The 21,336-nt window shown below is 42.8% G+C and overlaps 1 protein-coding gene across 1 annotated transcript in view; it reads right to left on the bottom strand.

Annotated features, from left to right (window-relative positions):
* ZNF704 (zinc finger protein 704) overlaps window positions 1-21,336 on the bottom strand; it is a gene marked incomplete at its 5' end in the record, with an annotated part of 218,135 nt that overhangs the window by 25,421 nt on the left and 171,378 nt on the right. The window contains 3 exons of the mRNA XM_003782530.2: window positions 137-237; window positions 12,035-12,267; window positions 17,951-18,054. Of these exons, the coding sequence (XP_003782578.2) occupies window positions 137-237; window positions 12,035-12,267; window positions 17,951-18,054 (438 nt within the window). The remainder of the gene's footprint in view (window positions 1-136; window positions 238-12,034; window positions 12,268-17,950; window positions 18,055-21,336) is intronic.

The following is a 21,336-nucleotide window of genomic DNA, read 5'->3' as shown; positions in this document are numbered from 1 at the left end:
TCTAGAGATTAGCAAGACCAAGCCATCCCAGTGTCTAGAATTTTCAAGGTACAGTGTGGTGTGCAATTCCTGAGTGCAGGAGGCCCTAGACTGAACTCGCAGAGACTAAATCAACTTTGAAGGAGGGACGTCTCACCCCAGGTGGATGGTCCGGATGTGCTTCTGGATACCTGCCGCAGTGCTCAGCACCTTCCCACAGTTTTTCCAGAGGCATTTGAACATCACCTTCATGGAGTTCTGTAAAGGGGAAAGAAAGTTACATTAAAATGAAAACTATCCTCTATCATTACTTTCTTTCTGTCATCATGACATATTTTCTTTATTAGAAAAGCAACAGCTTCTCATCCTCCTGACTATAACTAGGAACACCAGTCTAAGGCCCCCCAGCTGGTGGGTATCTCGGTGACCTCAAATATTTTCTCACATCCTTCATGAAAACTGAGCTTTGCTGGAATATTCCAGATCACTTTCAGGAAGGTGGTCACGGGCCTTTTACACTATAAAAAACAGTGGCTATCATCCTGTGGGAGTACTCAATATGTGCTAGGGGCTGTTTTAAGTGTTTATCTCATTTAACTCTAAAAGATAGGTACTTTATTAATCTCCATCTTACAGGTACACAGAGAGCTTCAGTACAAAGTGTCCAGTCCATGCACTGGCTACTGGCAACTCTAGAATACGAATCCAGGGAGTCTGCCTGCAGAGACCACCCTCTCCATCTGTACACATCCCACCTTCTTCAATGAAAGTCTCAGTCTAGCACTGTGATTGAGAGCACTGATTTTGAATTGATTTCTCAGATTTTCAGTGCTCTCATTAATAAAGTAGAAACAATAATAGCGCCTGTCTCATAGGGTTGTTATGAACATTAAATGAGGTCACAGTAATGGATCAGTTAGCTGACTGGTGATAGGAGTAATCATTCAGCCAATAGCAGCTATTACTATATCGTTATGATTATGCTCCCTGGAGTGAATTTTGTAGGTAATGAGTTTTCTCCAGGGATGTCTCTTGTCATTGAGATGCCATCTCTTTGCTGACTGTTCTCTTGGGCTTGGTGAAAGTCCCTTCCATATACTCACCAGGCCCTGCTGCCTTATTCTCCTGGGCACAGAGCTGGCCCTCATTTCCCAGACTTTTTGCAGTCAAGTGGGCTCAAATGACTGAATTAGGGCCTGCAGAATGTGGGCAGGAGTGACATTCTTCATAAGCTTCACCCTAAACTCCCCAAGGTTATCCCCAGCCCATTCTGCTGACTAGATGCAAAGGGCACCCAAGGTTTGAGGGGACAGCAAAAGCACTAGACCGGGGGGTTCTTAATCTTGTTTGCCATGAACCCTTTTGGGAGTCTGGTGAAACCTATGGACCTGTGCTCAGAATAGTATTTTTTAATGTTTAAAATAAAATACATAAATTGTAAAGGAAAGCAAGCGTACTGAAATATAGTTATAAAAACAACGATATTTTGTGATATGGCAATACATGTACTCTTTAACAGATTAAATATAATAATAAGATCTTTATTTTTTAATTTTTTAATTTTTTTTTTAAGACGGAGCCTCAAGCTATCCCCCTGGGTAGAGTGCCATGGCATCACAGCTCACAACAACCTCCAACTCCTGGGCTCAAGCAAGTCTCCTGCTTCAGCCTCCCAAGTAGCTGGGACCCCAGGCGCCCACCACAACGCCTGGCCACTTTTTGGTTGCAGCCATCATTGCTGTTTGGCAGGCTCGGGCTGGGGATTCGAACCCATCACCTTAGGTGTATGTGGCTGGCGCCTTAGCCACTTGAGCCACAGGCACCGAGCCTAATAATAAGATCTTGAAGTGGGTTTAATCACTATCATAGTTTAAAATAGTGTCAAGCATAAATGATATTTCATGATATCTACTAAAATTATAATGTGATATGAAATATCTATGATTTCTAGGTTGTGCCAATGCTATTATAGTTTGATAGTTTAATCACAGTTTAATCATTATTTCAGGAAATGTTAAATTACAGTTAAAAGTTTGGTGTCAATAAGGATATGCTTTTTTCCCCCATCCAAGTTCACAGACCCCCTGAATTCTGTGTACCCCTTCCAGGCTCTGTGGACTCCAGATAAGAACCCTTGCCTTAGAAGGAAGAAGCCTGGGGCCCTGGAGGGCTGTTTGGAGCAGAGACACCCTATCTCCTTCCCCATCCCCACTGACTTGACTAGATTGTGATGGAGAAATAATAAACCTTTATTTGATATAAGCTACTGAAGTTTGGAAAAGGGTTGTTCCAATAGTAAGCTGCCCTGACCAACACATGTAGCAGCAGCGACACCTTCTCAGAACTGATGCAACTGATGTAGCTTGGTTACATGTCTACTAGGAGTTCTTCCATCAAGTACTTGTGGTTCCCACCATCGCATTCCCAGGTCTCCGAAGCAATCATTTACACATTTAGAAGGCAGCTTGTCTATTACCGACAGGATCAGTACTCAGATGACTTATCAAGGTAGCCACTCCCATGAAGACTTTCTCTAGGTTTCTGAATTGAAAAAGGCACTTGAATTAAGGAGTGTCCACGTGTTGGTGAATCCTTGCTTTTAGCATGGCCAGTAGAGAACAAAGCTTGGCAGCACATTGCTGCAGTCTGCCTGAGCAGATCAATGACAACAGAAGGAGCTCACAGACCACATGAGTATGGTCAGCCCGGTGGCCACTGCGTCACACAGGTTCTGCCTAGTCCTGGCATTCACAGCACGGCAATATGGCCTGGTACCACACTCAGCAATGCTGCTCCTGCAGTGTGCAGTGTGGAACCATCGGAACAAGAGCTGGAAGGGGCTAGAGCCAAAGCTCTTAGAAAGCTGTGAAAAATGTAAGAAACAAAGATGTAATTAGGAGACTTTGAAATACACAGTCCTAGGCTGGGGCCAGTGGCTCATGCCTCTAATACGAGCATTCTGGGAGGCCGAGGTGGGGGGATCCCCTGACCTCAGAAGTTCAACACCAGCCCAAGCAAGAGAAAGACCCCAGTCTCTACTAAAAATAGAAAAAAAAAAAACTAGCCAGGCATTGTAGTGGATGCCTATAGTCCCAGCTTCTTGGGAGGCTGAGGTGAGAGGATCACTTGAGCTCAGAGGTTGGAAGTTGTTGTGAGCTATGATGACCCCATAGCACTCTATCTCAAAAAAAAAAAAAAAAAAAATAGAACACCACCACCAAAAAAGAACAGCAACAAAAAACCAAATCCCACAACATGGTCCTGGTGAGACTGACTTTATCCTTTATCCTAAGGAGATAGTTTATAAGTTTCAGGCTCCGTGATCTTCTTGGGCCCCTAATCTAAACACAATGGATGTAAGATGAACCAGAAGGGGTGATCTGAGTCCTGCTCCAAGGTTCACAGAAATGAATCCTCCTTGATATTTTTAATTCAAAGCGTTATATTATTTAAAACATATAACTTAACACTATTATCTTAGGCCACTTTGTGTTGTTATAAATAAAGGGGATGGCTGATACCTCTATTTGGTTTTTGGGGTTTTTTTGTAGTTTTTAGCTGGGGCTGGGCTTGAACCCGCCACCTCCGGCATATGGGGCTGGCACCCTATTCCTTTGAGCCACAGGCACCGCCCTGATACCTCTATTTGACCCTATAGGTCCACACTGCTCCTTTCTATGGCAGGCCCAGCACCCCAGGGTGGTTGACACGCTGCACCCACGAGTTGCCCATGGATTTATGGTTGGATGTAGCCAATGGGAGACACCTACAGGAAGCTGCGAGACAGAGAGATTCTGGAAAGCAGAAGGGCATTCACTCCCTCTGACCCACTTTCTGCTAGGCCTGAGGAGGGTGGTGGCTGTTTCTCTTCTAAAAGCTACCACTTCTGTTGGGTGACCTCTCCCCTGGCTGTATGTCCAGAGTCCTGGTAACCTGTGGGGTTCTGGAAAGCCCTCTCTTTATGTGCCTCTTCATGTTTAGGGGTGGCAGTGGTCTTCCCTGTCGTTAGTCCCCGAGGTCTAGCACCAACCCTCTCCATGTCTATACCTTTGCAAAGGGACTCTTTATCAAACTCTTCTTAAGCACTCCATCTGAGTGTGCCACCTGCTCCATGCCAGGACCCTGACTGATACAGGGAAAAGCAGGTTATAAAAGAATACTGGTAACAATCTTTTTTAGGGAGGAATAGGTAATGTAAATAAAAATATATGGCTATATATTGGAAATATTACAGAGCGCTATCAAATGTTAACTTCCAAATTTAAAAACTGTCCTATTTTTAACTTTAAAAAGTTCTTTAAAAAATATTTTTCACTCATACTGACTCATGCTGCTCGACTAATTTTAGAAAATAAAAGTATACCAGCAGCACTATCTCAACTTTAATGAAATCAAGCGGCTTCTCCCTACATAGGCCAAGGATGTCCTTGCATCAAAGCATAAGCCCCAGTAACTTTCTTAACTTTTCTAAGTCCCCTAACTACATCCAGTTGAAACAAATCCTTTGTCTACAGACAGACTACTTGCTGTTACAGTAAAGGAAAGCAAGCCGTGGGAGGAGGAGAACACGAAAAAATAGCTAAATAAACAACGCCCAGATTGCCACATGGGTCCAACCTCGCCCGAGGAAGCCAAACCAAGCAGAGCTGCTGGCAGAGTCGCAGCCCCAGCCAAGTCTGAACGGGCCCATCTGTGCTTCAACCCTGGCTCCTCCTCACAGCTCTAACAGATGTTCACAAAGCCGGAATGTCCTCAAGCTCATGGAGCAACAGCTGAAAATTCGCCCATAATGGAAAGCAGTTGGGAACACCAAAGCCAAAGTCAGCAAAGACTTCCAGTCTAACAGAGAGGTCTTCATATAAAGCGGAAGGGACAGAGGAAGGGTAGAGGGAGACCACTGTGGACTGGGAACCACTCTCTGCCTGGCCCTGTGCTAGGAACTCCCATGCATTCACCTTGTTTTGCACGCACAACTGCCCCAGGAGTAGCTGAAGCTCTGGGCAGACTTGTGGAGTCTCATACATGCCCAGAGGGAGCAGCGCAGCAGCTTCCAGCCATGCTCTTTAGAATCACCGAACAATGTGATGGGGGCCACCGTGCTTGGCGAGATTCTTCACCTCCTCAGCAGCTTCCAGGCTGTCTCTGAGAGCAACTGCTCTGAGGCTACAGGCTGAGATCTCTGGGCAGGGCTTCCCCGATCTCTCTGCTTGCCCTTCCAAAAGCAAGCCTCAGTCCTTGTTAAATGGTTTCATACTTGGATACATGCAGTAGTTTCTATTTTCCTGACAGAACCCAGACTGATACCAAGGATTGACAAGATGACTGCTAAAGGTTATAGTTCTAAGAGTGGAAACATAGCTGAAGTTTGAAGAATTATAAAACCTGCCTATACCACACAAGTCCAATTAAAGCTATACTCCCAGAAGGTGGGAACACGACCATCACTTCACCACATAGCAGCCTGGGGTGAATATCACGTTCTAAGGCACCTGAGAAGACCTTCAGGTTTTGGTTTCTGTCTGGCAATTGGGGTGTGTGTATGTGCATGTACGTGCGTCTTCTAGAGCAGGGATGTATTCTTATATGTATCCAAGTCTCTCCAGAGAGGAACAAAGTCCTTGAGGGAAAAAGAAGGTCCACTTACTCTGTGCAGATGAGTTAGCTGCACTCTACGTACCATCTCAGCCTGGCCCATGGAAACTCCACTTGGTGGAGATGCCAATGGCTCTTTCAGGGCCATGAGGTCTCCTCAGACCCTCAGCAGGTACCTGAAGATTGACAAATGAACTGGTGTATTTAACATTTAGTCACTGCCTTGAAAGTGGTGGGGGTTCCATTTCTTTCCTCAATTGAGCTTAAACATGTTACCTCTCTGGGCTTTAAAATGAGTGGACTGAACAAAATGAGAGGTTTGGGATCTTCAAGGTATGTTGGGTTAATGCAAAGTAATGGGTGAATTCAAATGTGTATCAAACGTAGATTAAACATCTCCCATGGTGCATACGTGCTATGGTGAAAAGTAAATGCACAATAAAAAAGGTTTTCATAGGTGGGGTAACCAAAACATACTCTTTTGTATCTGTTTTTTCTTTCTCCCGGCATAATGTTGAGATACATTTATTATGTCCTGTGCCTGTGGTTTGTTCCCTTTCATTGTGGTGCCGTACTGTGTTGTACGAACATCCCACATATCCTTACCCAGTTGCCTGTTGATGGACATCTGGGTTGTTTCCAGTTTGGGGTGATAATGGATAAAGCTGTTATAAACACTTGTCGGCACGTCCTTTTGTGGGCATGTGTTTTCCTATCTCTTAGGTAAATATATACCTCAGAGAGGAATGGCTGGGTCATATGGTAAGCATATATTTAACTTTGTCAGAAAATGCCAAACTGTTTTACACAGTGGTTGTACCATTTTACATTTCCACCAGCAATGAGTGGGAGTTCCTGTTGCCAACATTTGGTATTTTGCACACCAAAAATATATACTGTCGGATTCTACTCACTTGAATTTCTACAGTAGGCAACCTTAATCTATAGTGATGGGAGTCAGATCAGTGGTCGCTTGTATGGGGCTGGGGATGCCTTTGACTGCAGACAGTCATAGGAGTGTTGACCTTGATTAGAGTGGTGATTATTTAGGTAGTATTAGTCAAATACTTAAAATGGGTTCACTTTGTTGTGTGAAAAATTTTATCTAACTAAGGCTGATTTTTTTTTTTTTTTTTTGAGACGGAGCCTCAAGCTATCCCCCTGGGTAGAATGCCATGGCATCACGCTCACAGCAACCTCCAACTCCTGGGCTCAAGCGAGTCTCCTGCCTCAGCCTCCCAAGTAGCTGGGACTACAGGCGCCCACCACAACGCCTGGCCATTTTTTGGTTGCAGCCATCATTGTTGTTTGGCGGGCCCAGGCTGGGGATTCGAACCTGCCACCTTAGGTGTATGTGGCTGGTGCCTTAGCCGCTTGAGCCACAGGCGCCGAGCCCTAAGGCTGATTTTAAACGATTTCTGTAACAGTAACAAAAGGATTCCTGAATTAATAGGTTACAGGTCATTCTATCTTTTCTCAATCCATGAATTCTCAAAGTGCATCTCCTATCTGGGGATACCTGCCCATTTCTAGACATGGCTGAATAGTCTTCCAACTTGGAGAAGTCGAGATTGGGCTAGAAGATCCCGAAGTCCTTGGAGCACCAGTGTCCTGGTATATATATACTGTATAGCAAGTTACTCTAAGATCCTGTTGCTAAGTTGCCTCAGTCCTGTCCATGAGGCCAGTCAGCTCCCCTGCTTGGCTATGATGCTGTGTCATCACCGTGCAATCTGTGCAGTTGACCCAAGCTGCTGTTCTGAGCACCGCCCTCCCCAGCAGTTCTAACAGATGGGTCTATTTCTGGAGAAGCAGTTCTTGCAGGAGGCATTCTGCTCAAAATTAGTGGGTTAGGAATTAAGTCAGCAGAGAGACTGGCAACAAGCTTATTCGTGCGGGCTTTACGAGTTTGTTTTCTTTTTGGAGCAGTCATTCACAATTTAAAGTGATTCATTGCTTTTTGGTTCGGAAAGATCGAAAATGCAGAGTGGAGCAAATGATTAATTCATTGTTTACTACTGTACAACCATTGCTGAGGCACCTGATGTTAATTCAGTGCTTTCTTCACTGACTTCACATTCTCCCCAACACACAGGGAAAACTGTTCATGGTCAAGACACTTGTGAAGGAAAAGAGGAAGGGCTGAAGTGAGTAATTGCCCCTGGGGTGTTGCCGAAGTTCTGAAATGTGGAGTCCTGAGTCAGGTTTCCTTATATGCCCCCAATTTCTGCTACTCTCACTGCTATGCTCGCCCCATACATTTTAGAAGGGCCTCTCAATGCATATCAAAATGAGCACGGGGTGGCTGGGGGGTCCAGAGTGGTCCCGAGCTACTGTGGCAGGGGCATAGTCAATGAGGAGCTTGCTGCCACCTCCATCCTGACCCTCCTTTCTATGCTTCTCAGATTTCCCATTCAGGTGGTTGCCAAATGGGTCAAGAAAAAAAAAAATAAAGCAAAGTATTAGCAGCTACCATTTTATAGTTTCTCACTTGTCTTCTCAAATAATCTTTGTAACAGTCACATCAATAATGGTGCCACCATAAGTACTGAGTATGTATGGTGCTTAAAAAAAATAATGGTGCCACCACTGTCTATATCTTACCTAGGAAGGAACTGAGGGTGAGAGAGGCCAAGTGAGTTGCTTAAAGGTCACATAAGTACTGGAGCTGGCATGCCAATTTCAGAATGCACAGAACCCAGAATCTGACAGAGTCACCAGTAATTACTTGTTAGTATTTCTGGATTTTCTAGGAGTCTCATGGAATTGATGGTTAACGCTCAGCCTTCCTTAAAATTCATTTTCTACCAGGGACACCCTGGAGTGGCTGTATTTAGGGTCACTGCATCACCTTGTGGTCATGATGGGAACTGCACTTCCCCAAAGTCAGAGTCCTGTGTTCACACAACTGGGGTTTTCTCTGAGCTTAGTTTTGTCCATCGTCTGTCTTGAAATCCCAGAGGAAAAACTTCTGCTAGAACTGGGCTTGACAGCTGACCTCCAGAATCAGGAGAGAGAAGCCTTTCCCTTTCCCTCTCACATTCTCATCTACCTCGGCTGCAGGTTCCTAAGAGCGATGGATGCTTCATGTAGGAAGTGAGCTCTCCAGGAGACAGCCTGCCTCCTACCTCTGCTTTCAGTTTCTTCCTGAACCTTCTGCCCCTGCTCCTGCCCTGCCCCGTAATGTTGTCTGTAGCTATGTCTGATTAGTTTCTCTTCTTGTTATTCTCCTCTGTGGGCAGAGAGAAATGTGAATACTTTGAATTAACTTGCCTAAAGAGTTTCTTCTTCGCTCTTTCAACTAATATGACCTTCTCTCTGCCATGTCATAAGCTACACAACCTTAGATAATTCACATAACCTCAGTGAGCCTCTTCTGAAAAATGGGGATAGGAATATGGATTTTCATGATGATTACATGAAAAGCTGCATTTAAAAGCATTTGGTAAACTGGAAGTATGCAAATATAGTGACCATCAGCAAGTATTTCTTCCCTACTACTGGTAAGAGACAAAGCCTTGTCTATGCAATGCACCTTACACTCTCATCTCTCCGTAATTGGAGCACAGATCTTCATAAGAGGTGGAAGTGGGCATCTATGTGTGGGAGAAGAGGTAAGAGAGTTTCCACCAAGAGCAAGAAGGTCAGGATCACTGTTGCATTGTATCTATCAAAAACTTATCACACTCTAGTATTAATGATCACATTTTATCTTCAGGATTGTCCTGAGCGAGATATAATAATACCTGGTTGCCTATTCTGCAGATGAAGCAGCTCAAGATCAGAGCAGTAAAAAGATTTTCTTAGGTTCTCAGGGTAGCAGAGTTGAATTGAAAACATGGAGTTTTGATTTCCAATTAGGGCACCTTAATTTATCACATGTCATACTGTCTCTTCATACTCTAACGTAGAACAGAGGCTTCCAAAATTTTTTGATAATGAGCCACAATAAGAAATACATTTTGCACACTACATATTCACTCACACGTACACAACCAAAACAAAACATGAAGGAACAATACTTACCCTTATCTCGTACAGTGCACTTCATTCTGTCCTATTAATTAAAGAGGGCTGTTCACAACTCATTAAATTCACTGATGGCCCACTAGTGGATTGAGACTTGCATTTTGGAAAACACTGATCTAGAAGGTTCTCTAACAGTCCTGACAGAATACGTGACTATCACAATTGCCCATGGTTTCAAAAGGATATTACGAATCTAAGGGAATGGAGAGGAAAAATAAGATGAACTTGAGAAGTTCTACCAACTGGACCATAATGTCTGATTTAAGCAAATTAACTCAACTTTAGAAATATTTTGAAACATGATTTAAAAAGACTCTAAAATAACTGTATTTTGGTTACTATGTTCTACCATGTCATGAACACAACACTTATCCCTCAATTATTATGCCTCATTACACATCAATCTCCATCCAACCCACTTTCCACACCTTGAAGGAAGGAATTGTGTTTTATTCTCAGGGCAATAAGCATTTTGCCTGATGGGCACTCAGTAAATATTGATTCACTTAATAAATAAAAACTGAACAGCAACAGTCTTGCTTTCTTATTGTTTACTCAAAGGAACTTTACGTTCAACCTGGCCTATGTAGGAGTCATGCACTAAAAATGAGTATTCATCATACTGGTATTACCCTTGGGAAATTCAGAGTCCGAATAGAGGAAGAAATAATGAAAGAAGGATAAATACAGTGCTTATTCATTCATTCATTCCTACTAGCTCCAGCTCTTGTGAGTAGACCTGTGCCCTTCAAGTAAATGCTTCTTTTTTCTTCCTTTGGTGATTAGCCTATTTCTTAGTTTAGTTAAACCCCGCAGACCTTTGATGAATGTAACTAATGCAACCTAATTGTAATATAAGAGTGTGATTTTTAGTTCAATTGCTACATTAGAAATGCAAGGCTGTGACAAGCTTTCATCAATGTACCTTACAAGCACTGAGGTTCCCTGTGTGGCGTCCTCGCCACAACACTGGGCCACACTTGGTGAGAGTCAGGACTACACATTCAGATAACCCCAGAGAGAAAGTCTGTGCAGCCTGAAGCAACAGGACGAGACTTCACACACTGGCAGTATACACTCATACAAGTGCCAGCCTTTCTCCTTGATTGGGCAAGCGAAGACCCAGTGTCCCTGGGGACCCACAGGATGCTAGAACAACTCCAGCCTTCCTTCAGGATGAACTGACGTGAAATAACAACTCTTCAGGTCACTGTCTCTGGGAAGGGCAGGGAACTGATTACATTAATGTCCTCTGTGGGCAAAAAACGTTGGCCCTTATTCCCACGGACACAGCCAGGGAGAGAGCAGCTGCCCGACCTGCACTCTGCCACCCATGCTGAGTGACGCTGAGAGACGCAGGGAGGGAAGGGGCTGGATCAATGCCATCTCTTTGTTTTACTCCTTACAATGAACTGGGGGAGAAAAAAGGTTGCACTGCAGTCCTTAGGCCTTTGTGTGGATTTTTTGTTTGTGAACAGTCATTAATGATGAGGGTACCCATACAAAATTTAAAAACTAGTATGTAAAGGGACAGTTTTATATGTACATGGTGATTTTTAAAATAATGCCAAAATGTCTTCTAGATTTAGTGGCAATATTGCTTTACTGTATGAAATAAAAATGTTCTTGAAAAATTGCCAATGACATACTAATTTAAATATACCTGAATTAATAAGAGAATGAAAAGAATATGAGCTTTAGGGTTAGGCAGATCTGGGTTTGCTCTTGTCACCACTCCGGCCCTTTCTAATCTGTCTGTTAAGGGCTAGTTAAATGTATACTGTCTCTGACCTTCAATTTGCCCACATCAAGATGGAAATATAATACTGCACAGGACTGCTGGGAGGATTAAATAAAAGTGCAGTAAGTTAATTTATTAAATCAATTAATTAGCTGTCTCTTTTATTTAGTAAATATAATTTTCTGTACGTAAGTACAGGCATGCTTGTCAACTTTCATGTATATTTTACAGATGGTTATGTAAAAATGAGACACAAGATACTCTCCTCAATAACCCTTTAGGATTGACTGAAGGAGAAAAGAGCAAAAGGTATTAACTGCATTTTACATACCAAAAAATAAGCCCCAGAAAGAGAGTGAGTTAATACCAAACCAAGTCCTCCAGTCCAAATTTTTAACTTCCAAACCCTGGAAGTTAAACGTCTTAGGTTAGCAATGTTTAACCAGAGGATGGGGCAGAGGGTGTGCACTTTGAGAAAACATGTCAATATTTTAGTTGTTTTTAAATGTCTTCAATCATGACAGTTTATCTTGAAATTCCAAGGCACACTAAAGGGGAGCCAAGACAGCTTCTGTTTACGGAAAGGGGGCGTGGGTCTCAGGGGCCCTCACTAAGCTCACACAGGCCCTTCCAAGGGAACAGGAAAACCTCCGCGCACCTGGAAACAGAAAACGGGGAGGCTGCCACACCAACCTTTCTCTTCCTGGGGATGGGCTCGTCGAAGAGCAGGTTGCTGGCCTCCGACTCGTCGATGCCATCGTCCGGCTGCACTGGGCTGCGGAAGGGCTTGAAGCTGTCGGCCGACAGCGGCGGCGACGGCGTGGACGGGTTGGACTGGTCGCTGGGGGCGCTCCAGCTCCAGTAGCCGCTGCTGCTGGTGCTGGAAGGCACGCAGCCGCCCTCCTTCCAGGATCCGCTGAGGCCCTCTGCGCGGGACACAAGGGGAACACGGGGAAACCGGGCCTCGAAGCGGCTCCAGTGAAACCACCGCAGCCCACTCAATAATTTGCAGCAGAGGGATAAGTATTTGTTCTATTTATATACCCCCCCTCCCAAAAGTCACATCATGGTTTATAAACATTTAGTTATTTTAACCACATGATAATAGGTTTTTCTTAGGGTTTTCTGATGTGCGTTGTACTGTGCAACACTAGTTCCTTGGAATAAGTAAGGGAAAAAAAACAGAGCTTCTTGTTCACCAAGTTTGAGGAGCTCTAGGTCACAACTACCATATTTCTAAGAGAGGGATACCTTTTACAGTATTTTTCCAAATTGGCCACAAAGTTCCTCTCACCTCCTACCCCTCCAATTTTAACTTTTTTTAAAAAGGGAATTTATTTATTTTCTTTCTTTCCTTCCTTTCCTTTTTTTTTTTGAGACAGACATATAATCTGTTGCTCAGGCTTAGAGTGCTATGGTGTCAGCCTCCCTCACAGCAACCTCAAATCCCTGGGCTCAAGTGATCCTCCTTTCTCAGCCTCCCAAGTCCAAGTAGTTGGGACTACCGGTGCTTGATAGGACTCCCCACTAATTTTTCTATTTTTAGTAGACATTGGGTCTAGCTCTTGCTCAGGTTGGTCTCAAACTCCTGAGCTCAAGAGATCCTCCTGCCTCACTCCACTGGAGTGCTAGGATTAGCCAAAAGGAATTAAGACTGTAATTCTTGGAGTACACTTACAGGAATTTAGTCTAGGATTTAAGAATCTGGTTCAGCGCCTGTGGCTCAAGTGGCTAAGGTGCCAGCCACATACACCTAAGGTGGTGGGTTCGAATCCAGCCAGGGCCCGCCAAACAACAATGATGGCTACAACCAAAAAAAAAATAGCCAGGCGTTGTGGTGGGTGCCTGTGGTCCCAGCTACTTGGGAGATGGAGGCAGAAGACTTGCTTGGGCCCAGGAGTTGGAGGTTGCTGTGAGCTATGATGCCACCATACTCTACCCAGGGGGACAGCTTGAGGCTCAAAAAAAAAAAAAAAAAGAATCTAACAGAAATAATTTCTAGATAGTTATCTAAAACCATTTCCCATACTGCTTATTATAACAAATAATAGTGCCTGACATTTTATGAGTGTTTTATATTTGATAAAGCATATTTGCATGATCTCAGGCATTCTCACATTTATCTTTCAGAGTAAGGACTGTTATCCCCATTTTACAGACAAGGACCCTGAGGCAGCAGGAAGTAACTTGCCAAGCGACCAGGAGGTGGGCCCCAGGCCTCAGCTGGCCTTCAGTGCATGCAGCCCTGGGCTGTGAACATCCTCCATTCTCTCTGGCAAAGCTGGGTTAGGATAAGAATTTATTGGTAATAATTACTGATAATATTGGTGTTAGATTTTACCTTTCCACTTGTGGTGAAAAACATTATGAAATGTTTGCTAATGTAGGGAGATTTTTGCCTAGTTAGAATATTTTCTGGGTATTCTTTTACTCACTGAAGATATGCTTTACCTTTCAATATGCACAATCTTAATTAGCATTTATATAAATTCTACTTTTTCCTTGGATAATTTCTTCTCTATATTTAGGAGCATTTTGAATAGATCAAAACTATAGTTTAACTACAAGGAGAGGGGAAAAAATCCCCAATGCCTCATTAAAAAAAATACTAACATCTGTATAATTATTAGTAATGAAGACAAATGGTAGAATAGAATTCATGGAGAAATTTTTTACCTGTCTTCACCTAATTATAGATTTCCAGCATATTCCTCAACTATGTCAAGCAAAAAGTTAAATGAGAGGAGTGAATTTTTAAGTTGAAATAGGAGAAGCAAGCAACCCCTCTCATTACAGCAAGGTTCTTTTAGAATCAAATGGTCATTATGCAGGCACAGGCCTTGCCAGCATCAACAAAGCCAAGTTAGCATCTCACTCCTTGCAGTCTAGAGAGATTGATGGGCTCACTGGCCAGAGTCGGCCTATTACAAACAAGAAAGCTCCATCCAACACAGTGGGACTTCAAGAGGACCCTAATGTAAGGCCTTAGGTGATATTACCTGCCTGAAAAACTCACTTGGCAGGCCCAGGTGGCTTATAAATAGACTGCAACATGCACTTGTAAAATAAAGTTCATGGTACTAGACACATAATCATGTTAAGGATGAGGAACTGAATTTATTTTGAGAACCAACTATTATTACAGTGTGGTTATATGGCTCCATGTCAATGCCAAAAGTTAATCTGCTTCCTGACTTATGAATGACATTTCTTCTAGAAACACTATGTAATCAGAGGGACCATAAGATATAAAAATAAATTTCTCAGAAAAAAGTCAGGACCAATTCATAATATTCTCAGGGGAAAGAGTTTCCTTATATTAAAGCGAGTATTTGCCCAGAATGCAGATAGACACTGGTGACACAGAAAAGGATAACAGCAGTTACCCAAAATTAACTGATTACAATAATTCAAGAGAAAATCCTTTTTTTTTTTTTTTTTGAGACAGTCTTACTTTGTCGCCCTTGGTAGAGTACCGTGACATCATAGCCCACAGGAACCTCCAGCTTTTGGGTTTAGGTGATTCTCTTGCCTCAGCCTCCCGAGTAGCTGGGACTATAGGTGACTGCCACAATGCCCGGCTAATTTTTTTTTTTTTTGGCCGGGGCTGGGTTTGAACCCACCACCTCCAGCATATGGGGCCAGCACCCTACTCCTTTGAACCACAGGGACCGCCCACACCTGGCTAGATTTTGTTGCAGTTTGGCTGGGGCCAGATTCAAACCTGCCCTTGTTATATGGGGTCGGTGCCTTACTCACTGAGCCACAGGTGCCACCCCAAGAGAAAATCTTTTATTCCTAAAAAATAAAAAGCCTTCATTAACATAAATCACTCTCCCTACCTAAGAATTTGCTTCCTGTTACAGATTCAGTGAGAGACAGCAGACAATTTGAGGTTATTAGTTGAGTAGTTGTTTTTTAAACCATAAATGAATACTGGATTATTTTATTACTATGCTAATAAAAGTTTGCACTGAAGAACCAAAAGGCTTATTTTAATTCTAACCTTTAAATACAAAGGAACACTAAAAAGTTCTCAATGTGAAAAAGAAACCAATGACAAAAATAATAATTAAAAATTTACTTTTTTTTCCCTTTAAGGATCCATGGAATTTCTGCAACTCCTTTTCCCTAGCATATGTTTTAGGGGGGTACCTTCAGTTTTGCTTTTACTGTAAGCCTTTAGCAAAGTTGCCAAGCTGAGAAAGGTGAATCAGAACACCAAGAATCCAAGAGGCCCCGGAAGAGAGGTTAGGTCATTGAACAGGAGGGGTCAGGGTCATCTCAAGAGCTCTGGCTTTTGGCGGGACAGTCCCAATTTTTAACAATTTGTCCCGCATCCCTCAGCGTTTTTAAAAAGTCCCTATTTTTGGAAAGAATGCATGACAAGCTAGGGAACAGCAGAAGAATGGGAAGGGAATATACGGGCTGCTGAAAAGATTCATGTAACTCCATTTGGGAATGAAGAGGTTAATGTAACTTCATTTGGAAATGAAAAGGCTAATGTAAACTCCCTACTCCCCTCCTGGGCAAGGTTATCAGAAGGAGACTGGCTCCCTCCCTTGCTTTTAGGCAAGGACAATTAGCTCAGAAGGAGCCAAACTGTCTGGAAGAAACAAGTAGCCCCCCCTTCTCTAGAGTAAGGTGACCAGACGTCCCGCTTTTGGCAGGACAGTCCTGATTTTTAACTATTTGTCCTGCATCCTATGGCATTTTTAAAAAGCCCCAATTTTTGGAAAGAATACACGACAAGCTAGGGAACACGGGCGAACAGGAAGGGAATATATGGTTTTCGGCTGCCATGTGGCTATATTGCCAGGATATGCGTTTTATATTATTTTTGTTAATTTTATAATGTTAAACTTTAATAATAACAAATAATTGTTGAGAACTGATTATCAAGAACTGCTTATCAAAGTCTGCATTGTTGTCAGCCCCCCCCCCCATGGTGTCCCGCTTTACCAATGTTAAAATCTGGTCACCTTACGGTAAGTCTCACTCTTAGTTCATTACATCTGAGTAAACTGCAATCTGGCTTCCTCTCATGGGGAGTCCTTTGTGAATGTTCTTGCCAAAGCTACAAGTGACCTTTTTTGATGCAAAATTCACTCCTTTTCATGCATGACCTTCTGAAGCATCAGATACTTCTTGAAACATACTTTCCCCTGGGTGTCCATGAAACAACCCTCTTTTAGTTTTCTTCTGCCTATCCCTTACATGATGGTGAGCATCACTGCTGCCCTCGTGGTCATCTTGCCTTCTACACAACTTTCTCAGGGTGATCTCATCCACTCTCGCAGCTTCAAAACACTGCCCTCCAATTCTGTACTGTCAGTCCAGATCTCTCCCAGGCTGCATGCCAATCTCTACCAGAGGTTGCTCCTTGAATGATCATCTGGAACTGCCTACCAAACATGTTTTTAACTGGCCCTATTGTCTTCTTCAGCAACCCCACCTCTTGCCCCAAACATTCACCAGTAATTTATTCCGGTGCCTTTGTGTCCTGTTTCAGGCAATGGTATCCCCCTTGCTGAAGTCACCCTTGACACATCCTCTCTTTCCTTTCATCCCCCAGTCCTGTTGATTGTACCTTCTTCACATTTCTTAGTCAAGCCCCATTCACCTGCACAGTGACCATCAATGCTTTGTCTTTGTTGTTGTTGGTAAACCTAATCACAACTTTCCAGTGCCAGTGTCACTTTAATAGTTCTCCCACAGCCTCAGAATCAAGTTCAAACTGCTAGACAGGCAAACATAACCCCTCCTGATCTCCTGCCAGTCTAACTGCATCTCCAACAACCTGTCCTTCTGCCTCATCATACTGGATTATATGAGGTCATATTACATCAGCATTAAGAGAGCAGATCTGGAATGAGAAAGACCTACCATTTACAAGCCAATTAATCTCTATGAATCTCAGTTTACTCATCTGTAAAACAGGGATAATAACATCTCCTGGAGTTGTGGGAATTGCAAGAGATAACACTAACATAGTACTTGGCACACAGTAAGTGTTCAATTAGCGCTAGCCATCACCATGGCTATGACTGACACTGTTTTTTTCCTATACCAATTGTACCCTACCTGTGAGTGTGGATATTGTTTTTCAGTGTTGTATTCAAATTGCCTAGCATGGTACCTAATAATCATACATTGAATGAATGGACTAAATAATTCTCTTTGATTAGGGAATCTGGGATAATTCTTTTATTAATAAAAATATTAAATTTTCTGAGAATTCTTTGATCCAACTACCCTTCCAGTCAAACATAAATAATGCTAGAGAAAGTGACTTCATTAGATCTGAATCTCCATTTACCTGGAAAAAAAGGATTGTAGTACTGCAAATGTGTTCTAGAAAGAAAGAAAACAAGTAATGAAACAAAAAAAAAATATGACTTGAATGAATGGATGTAGAAATAAGATGCAGCAGGCTCTTAGAGACGATGAGGAGGCTGGTAGTTCTGGGATCTCCATCTCTTCCCCTTGCTTCCTGCTAGTAGGTGGGGGTTAACTTTTCATTGTGCTTGGCAGGAATGCAGCTCCTCAAAGAGAGGCCCTGCTCTTGGTATCAAGGAACCTTTCTAAAGCCCCGCATCCCAGACCTACCATTCGGCCGCACAGGAGGGCTTCGAACCAAAGGGCTGGTCGACAAACTGGTTAGTACCATCGCTGCTGTCACCTTGTCCATGTCCAGTTCCTCTGAAGATTTCCTGTAAAACAGGAAGAATAATTGGTAACTGTGTTCACTCTGCACGCGCTGTGGGCTAAGCAAAGTTTGCTCCTTTAACTCATCCCATGAACATCCAATGCTCTGTTAGATTTATTTTACAGATGAGGAAGCTGAAGTCCGAGAGGTTAAATGATCTAGTCAAAGTCGTGCAGTATTAGCAAGACAAGGATTCGTCCGTCCATCATTCATCTAACATGTACTCAGCAGAGTGTGCTAATGGGCCAGACTCCGTTCAAGGCATAAGGGATACATGGTGAGCAGCAAAGTTCCTGCCTTTGTGGAGCTTAGAGGCTGGTGGGAAGAAACACAATTCTCAGTGAACAAACAAGCCAAGTGGAAGAAAATCATTTCTGATAGTGACAAGTGCTAGGAAGGGCATGAACAGGTTGATATGGCAGTGAGGGGGTGGGGGTGGGGGTGCTGCACTTGAGGCAGTCAGGACACGCTTCTCCAAGGTGGAGTGTGAGAGTCAGTCCCAAGGGGGTGAGGGAGTGAGCTCCCCAAAGTGCAGTGGCCTGAGCCAAGGGGAGGTGGCAGCGAAGCATGCGTGTGTCTGAAGGCCGATCCAAGAGTGTACAAAGGGGAAAGCCATGTAGGACAGCTTGTACCAGGTCCTGGGACCATAAACGGTGTTTTGACTTTATTCTAAGTGCAATGAGAAGTCACTGGAAGGCTTTAAGCAGGCCTAGTGAAGTAACAGGATTAACATTTCTAACATAATTACCTGGGTTGCTACATGGAGAATGGATTTTAGGGAAGACAGACTAGGAGAGGCCAGTTAGGAGGTGATTTTTAGGGTCCAGGCAAGAGAAATCAGTGGTTCGCACTGAGGTGGGGCCAGTGGCAGGTGACCATGCACTGAGTGTGGGAGGAGGGCAGGGGGGTGGCTCTGGGTGTTGGCTGGAGCACTAACAGCGCCATTTACTGAGGTAGGTGAGACTGGATGATGTATGCAACTAGGGGTGTTTAAACTCCACTGGTTTTTTAAGTTTGGTTTGGTTGTACTACTACACTCTGCTACATAGGTACCGTGGTACCATGCCAACAGTATGTACCATGTTGTTCAGTGAAGAGATACGGGTAATATTCATTGAGATAAAGACGTTGCACTGGTTTATTAATTTTGGCTAAGTTGGCCCTGAACAAAAGTTCATAAAATAATGATCATGGTGACTGGAGTCAGCTTGTTTTAAGATTACTTTAATAAAGAACTTAACATTGAGAGGAAAAAATGTATGTGGTACACTGACATCAAATAAATTGTACCACCTCCTGTGAGATGAACATTTTCAAATTAGAGAACAGTTGAAGAAGCACAACAGAGGATTAATACGCCATATCCACAGATGAATTGTCACTCTGACAACGGGGCTTTCATTCGCAGGTGTGCTGAATAATTTGTAAAAGCAGTGAACTTTCAGGGATGGAAATTTCACAGTGTTGCTTCATAATACAATGGGAAAAGCAATTCTTAAATTGAAGAAAGATCAAAAGGTTCCAAATTTTCTTTCTTGGGGGGGGGGGCGCTGCTCAACTAACTTCATCATCAAGTTACAAAAACTATTGTAGCTCATCACCATGATACTACATTATGAAGCAAAGCTTATTCTTTCAATCCATGGTACAAAAGGATGGAGATCTATGACATTTTCTTCTGTAATTCTTCTCAAAAGTCATTATGCTCTTTCTCAGCAAATTTCAAATTTTTCCATCAAAAGACAAATTACTTGTTTCAGAGCTTAACAATTAAAATGTATCTATAAAGCATTCTTGAGAGTGTACAGTGAAATTCACTACGGAAGTTTTTAAGATACTTTCATACAGGTAGGGGGAAAAACTGCTCATTCATTTGGCATATCATTTAGAGATTTTACAATGTTCACATTTATAAGAACTCTGCCTTTGGGAATTGAGGTGATGCCAGTTTATTACAGAAACGAAGCTTCTTAAAACAGTACCGGGAAAGAATGTAAAGTGCCATCAGGTTACTTAGAGTATTTTGTTTGTTTGGTCTCCCTGTGTACTGACAGTCACAAGGGAAGGGATAAGACGTGGGCCTTGAAGGAGCAAGGCTTGCTGTATATCCTTCTAACAGACCCTGGAGCCCGCATGCCTGGTTCAGGGGAATGACATGACTTTGTAGAAGGTCCCCTCGCCCTTCCTTTGATTCCTAAAATGACCCACATTAAGTATGTCTCTTTCATCTGCTACATCTTGGTTTCAGGGATCTTTTTTTTTGAGACAGAGCCTCAAGCTGTCGCCCCAGGTAGACTGCCGTAGCGTCACAGCTCACAGCAACCTCCAACTCCTGGGCTTAAGCGATTCTCTTGCCTCACCCTCCCAAGTAGCTGGGACCACAGGTGCCCACCACAACGCCCAGCTATTTTTTGGTTGTAGTTGCCATTGTTGTTTGGCAGGCCCAGGCTGGATTTGAACTCGCTATCTTTGGTGTATGTGGCTGGCGCCTTAGCCGCTTAAGCTACAGGCGTTGAGCCTCAGGGATCTTCTTGTTCCTCCCTCAATCTGCTTTGTGTCTTCTTTGATCTTCCAAACCTAAGGTGAACATTTTATTTTTGATACCTAATTGATGATTAACTCAAATACCACCTTATGGGTTTTTTAAATATGACAATCAGTAGGAAATGCGTTATAAAGTATGCATTTTTTCTGGATTGCCAAGATTCACTGCTATGTTTCAAAATAATTATTGACCATCATAAAGAGATTTGCAAAGAAGAATGAAAAGAGGAATAAACATGAGTATAATCAGTGTGTCTTTGGATTTGGATATCCTTTAAGTTTCCCATTGGCATTAGAAGTCATTAACAACAATGATGACAACAAAGTCAAAGGAAGAGATGACTACTGACGCGGTTAACCTGTGTTTCTCGGGGAGTGTTGTAATCATGCTACATGCAGTGTTACCAGATGATATGGCCTTGTGCTCAGTTGTGTTTTTGTTTTTATGTTTGTTTAATTTCTTTTGCTACAGTACTATCTAATTACTGATTAATTGGTGCTGCAAATTCGAATCCTTATAATTAAACATCAGATGATATACGAAGTAGAATTTGTTACTTTGAGAAAACCACAGCAAAGGCCTTCTGGTAGATTTAGCGTTGCTGAGAAAAAACACAAACCACTAGAGGTGATATTAAATATTCTCTCCTACTTTGAAACTGAATTTGAATCTACTCTTGAAAACTTACCAATCATATGTTTACTAAAGGATGAGACTTTTTCTTTTTTTTTTTTTTTTTTT

The sequence above is a fragment of the Otolemur garnettii genome, unplaced genomic scaffold (genome assembly GCF_000181295.1).
Source record: "Otolemur garnettii isolate 467f Iridium unplaced genomic scaffold, OtoGar3 scaffold00004, whole genome shotgun sequence".
NCBI lineage: Eukaryota > Metazoa > Chordata > Mammalia > Primates > Galagidae > Otolemur > Otolemur garnettii.
This window is presented reverse-complemented; position numbering and strand designations above follow the sequence as displayed.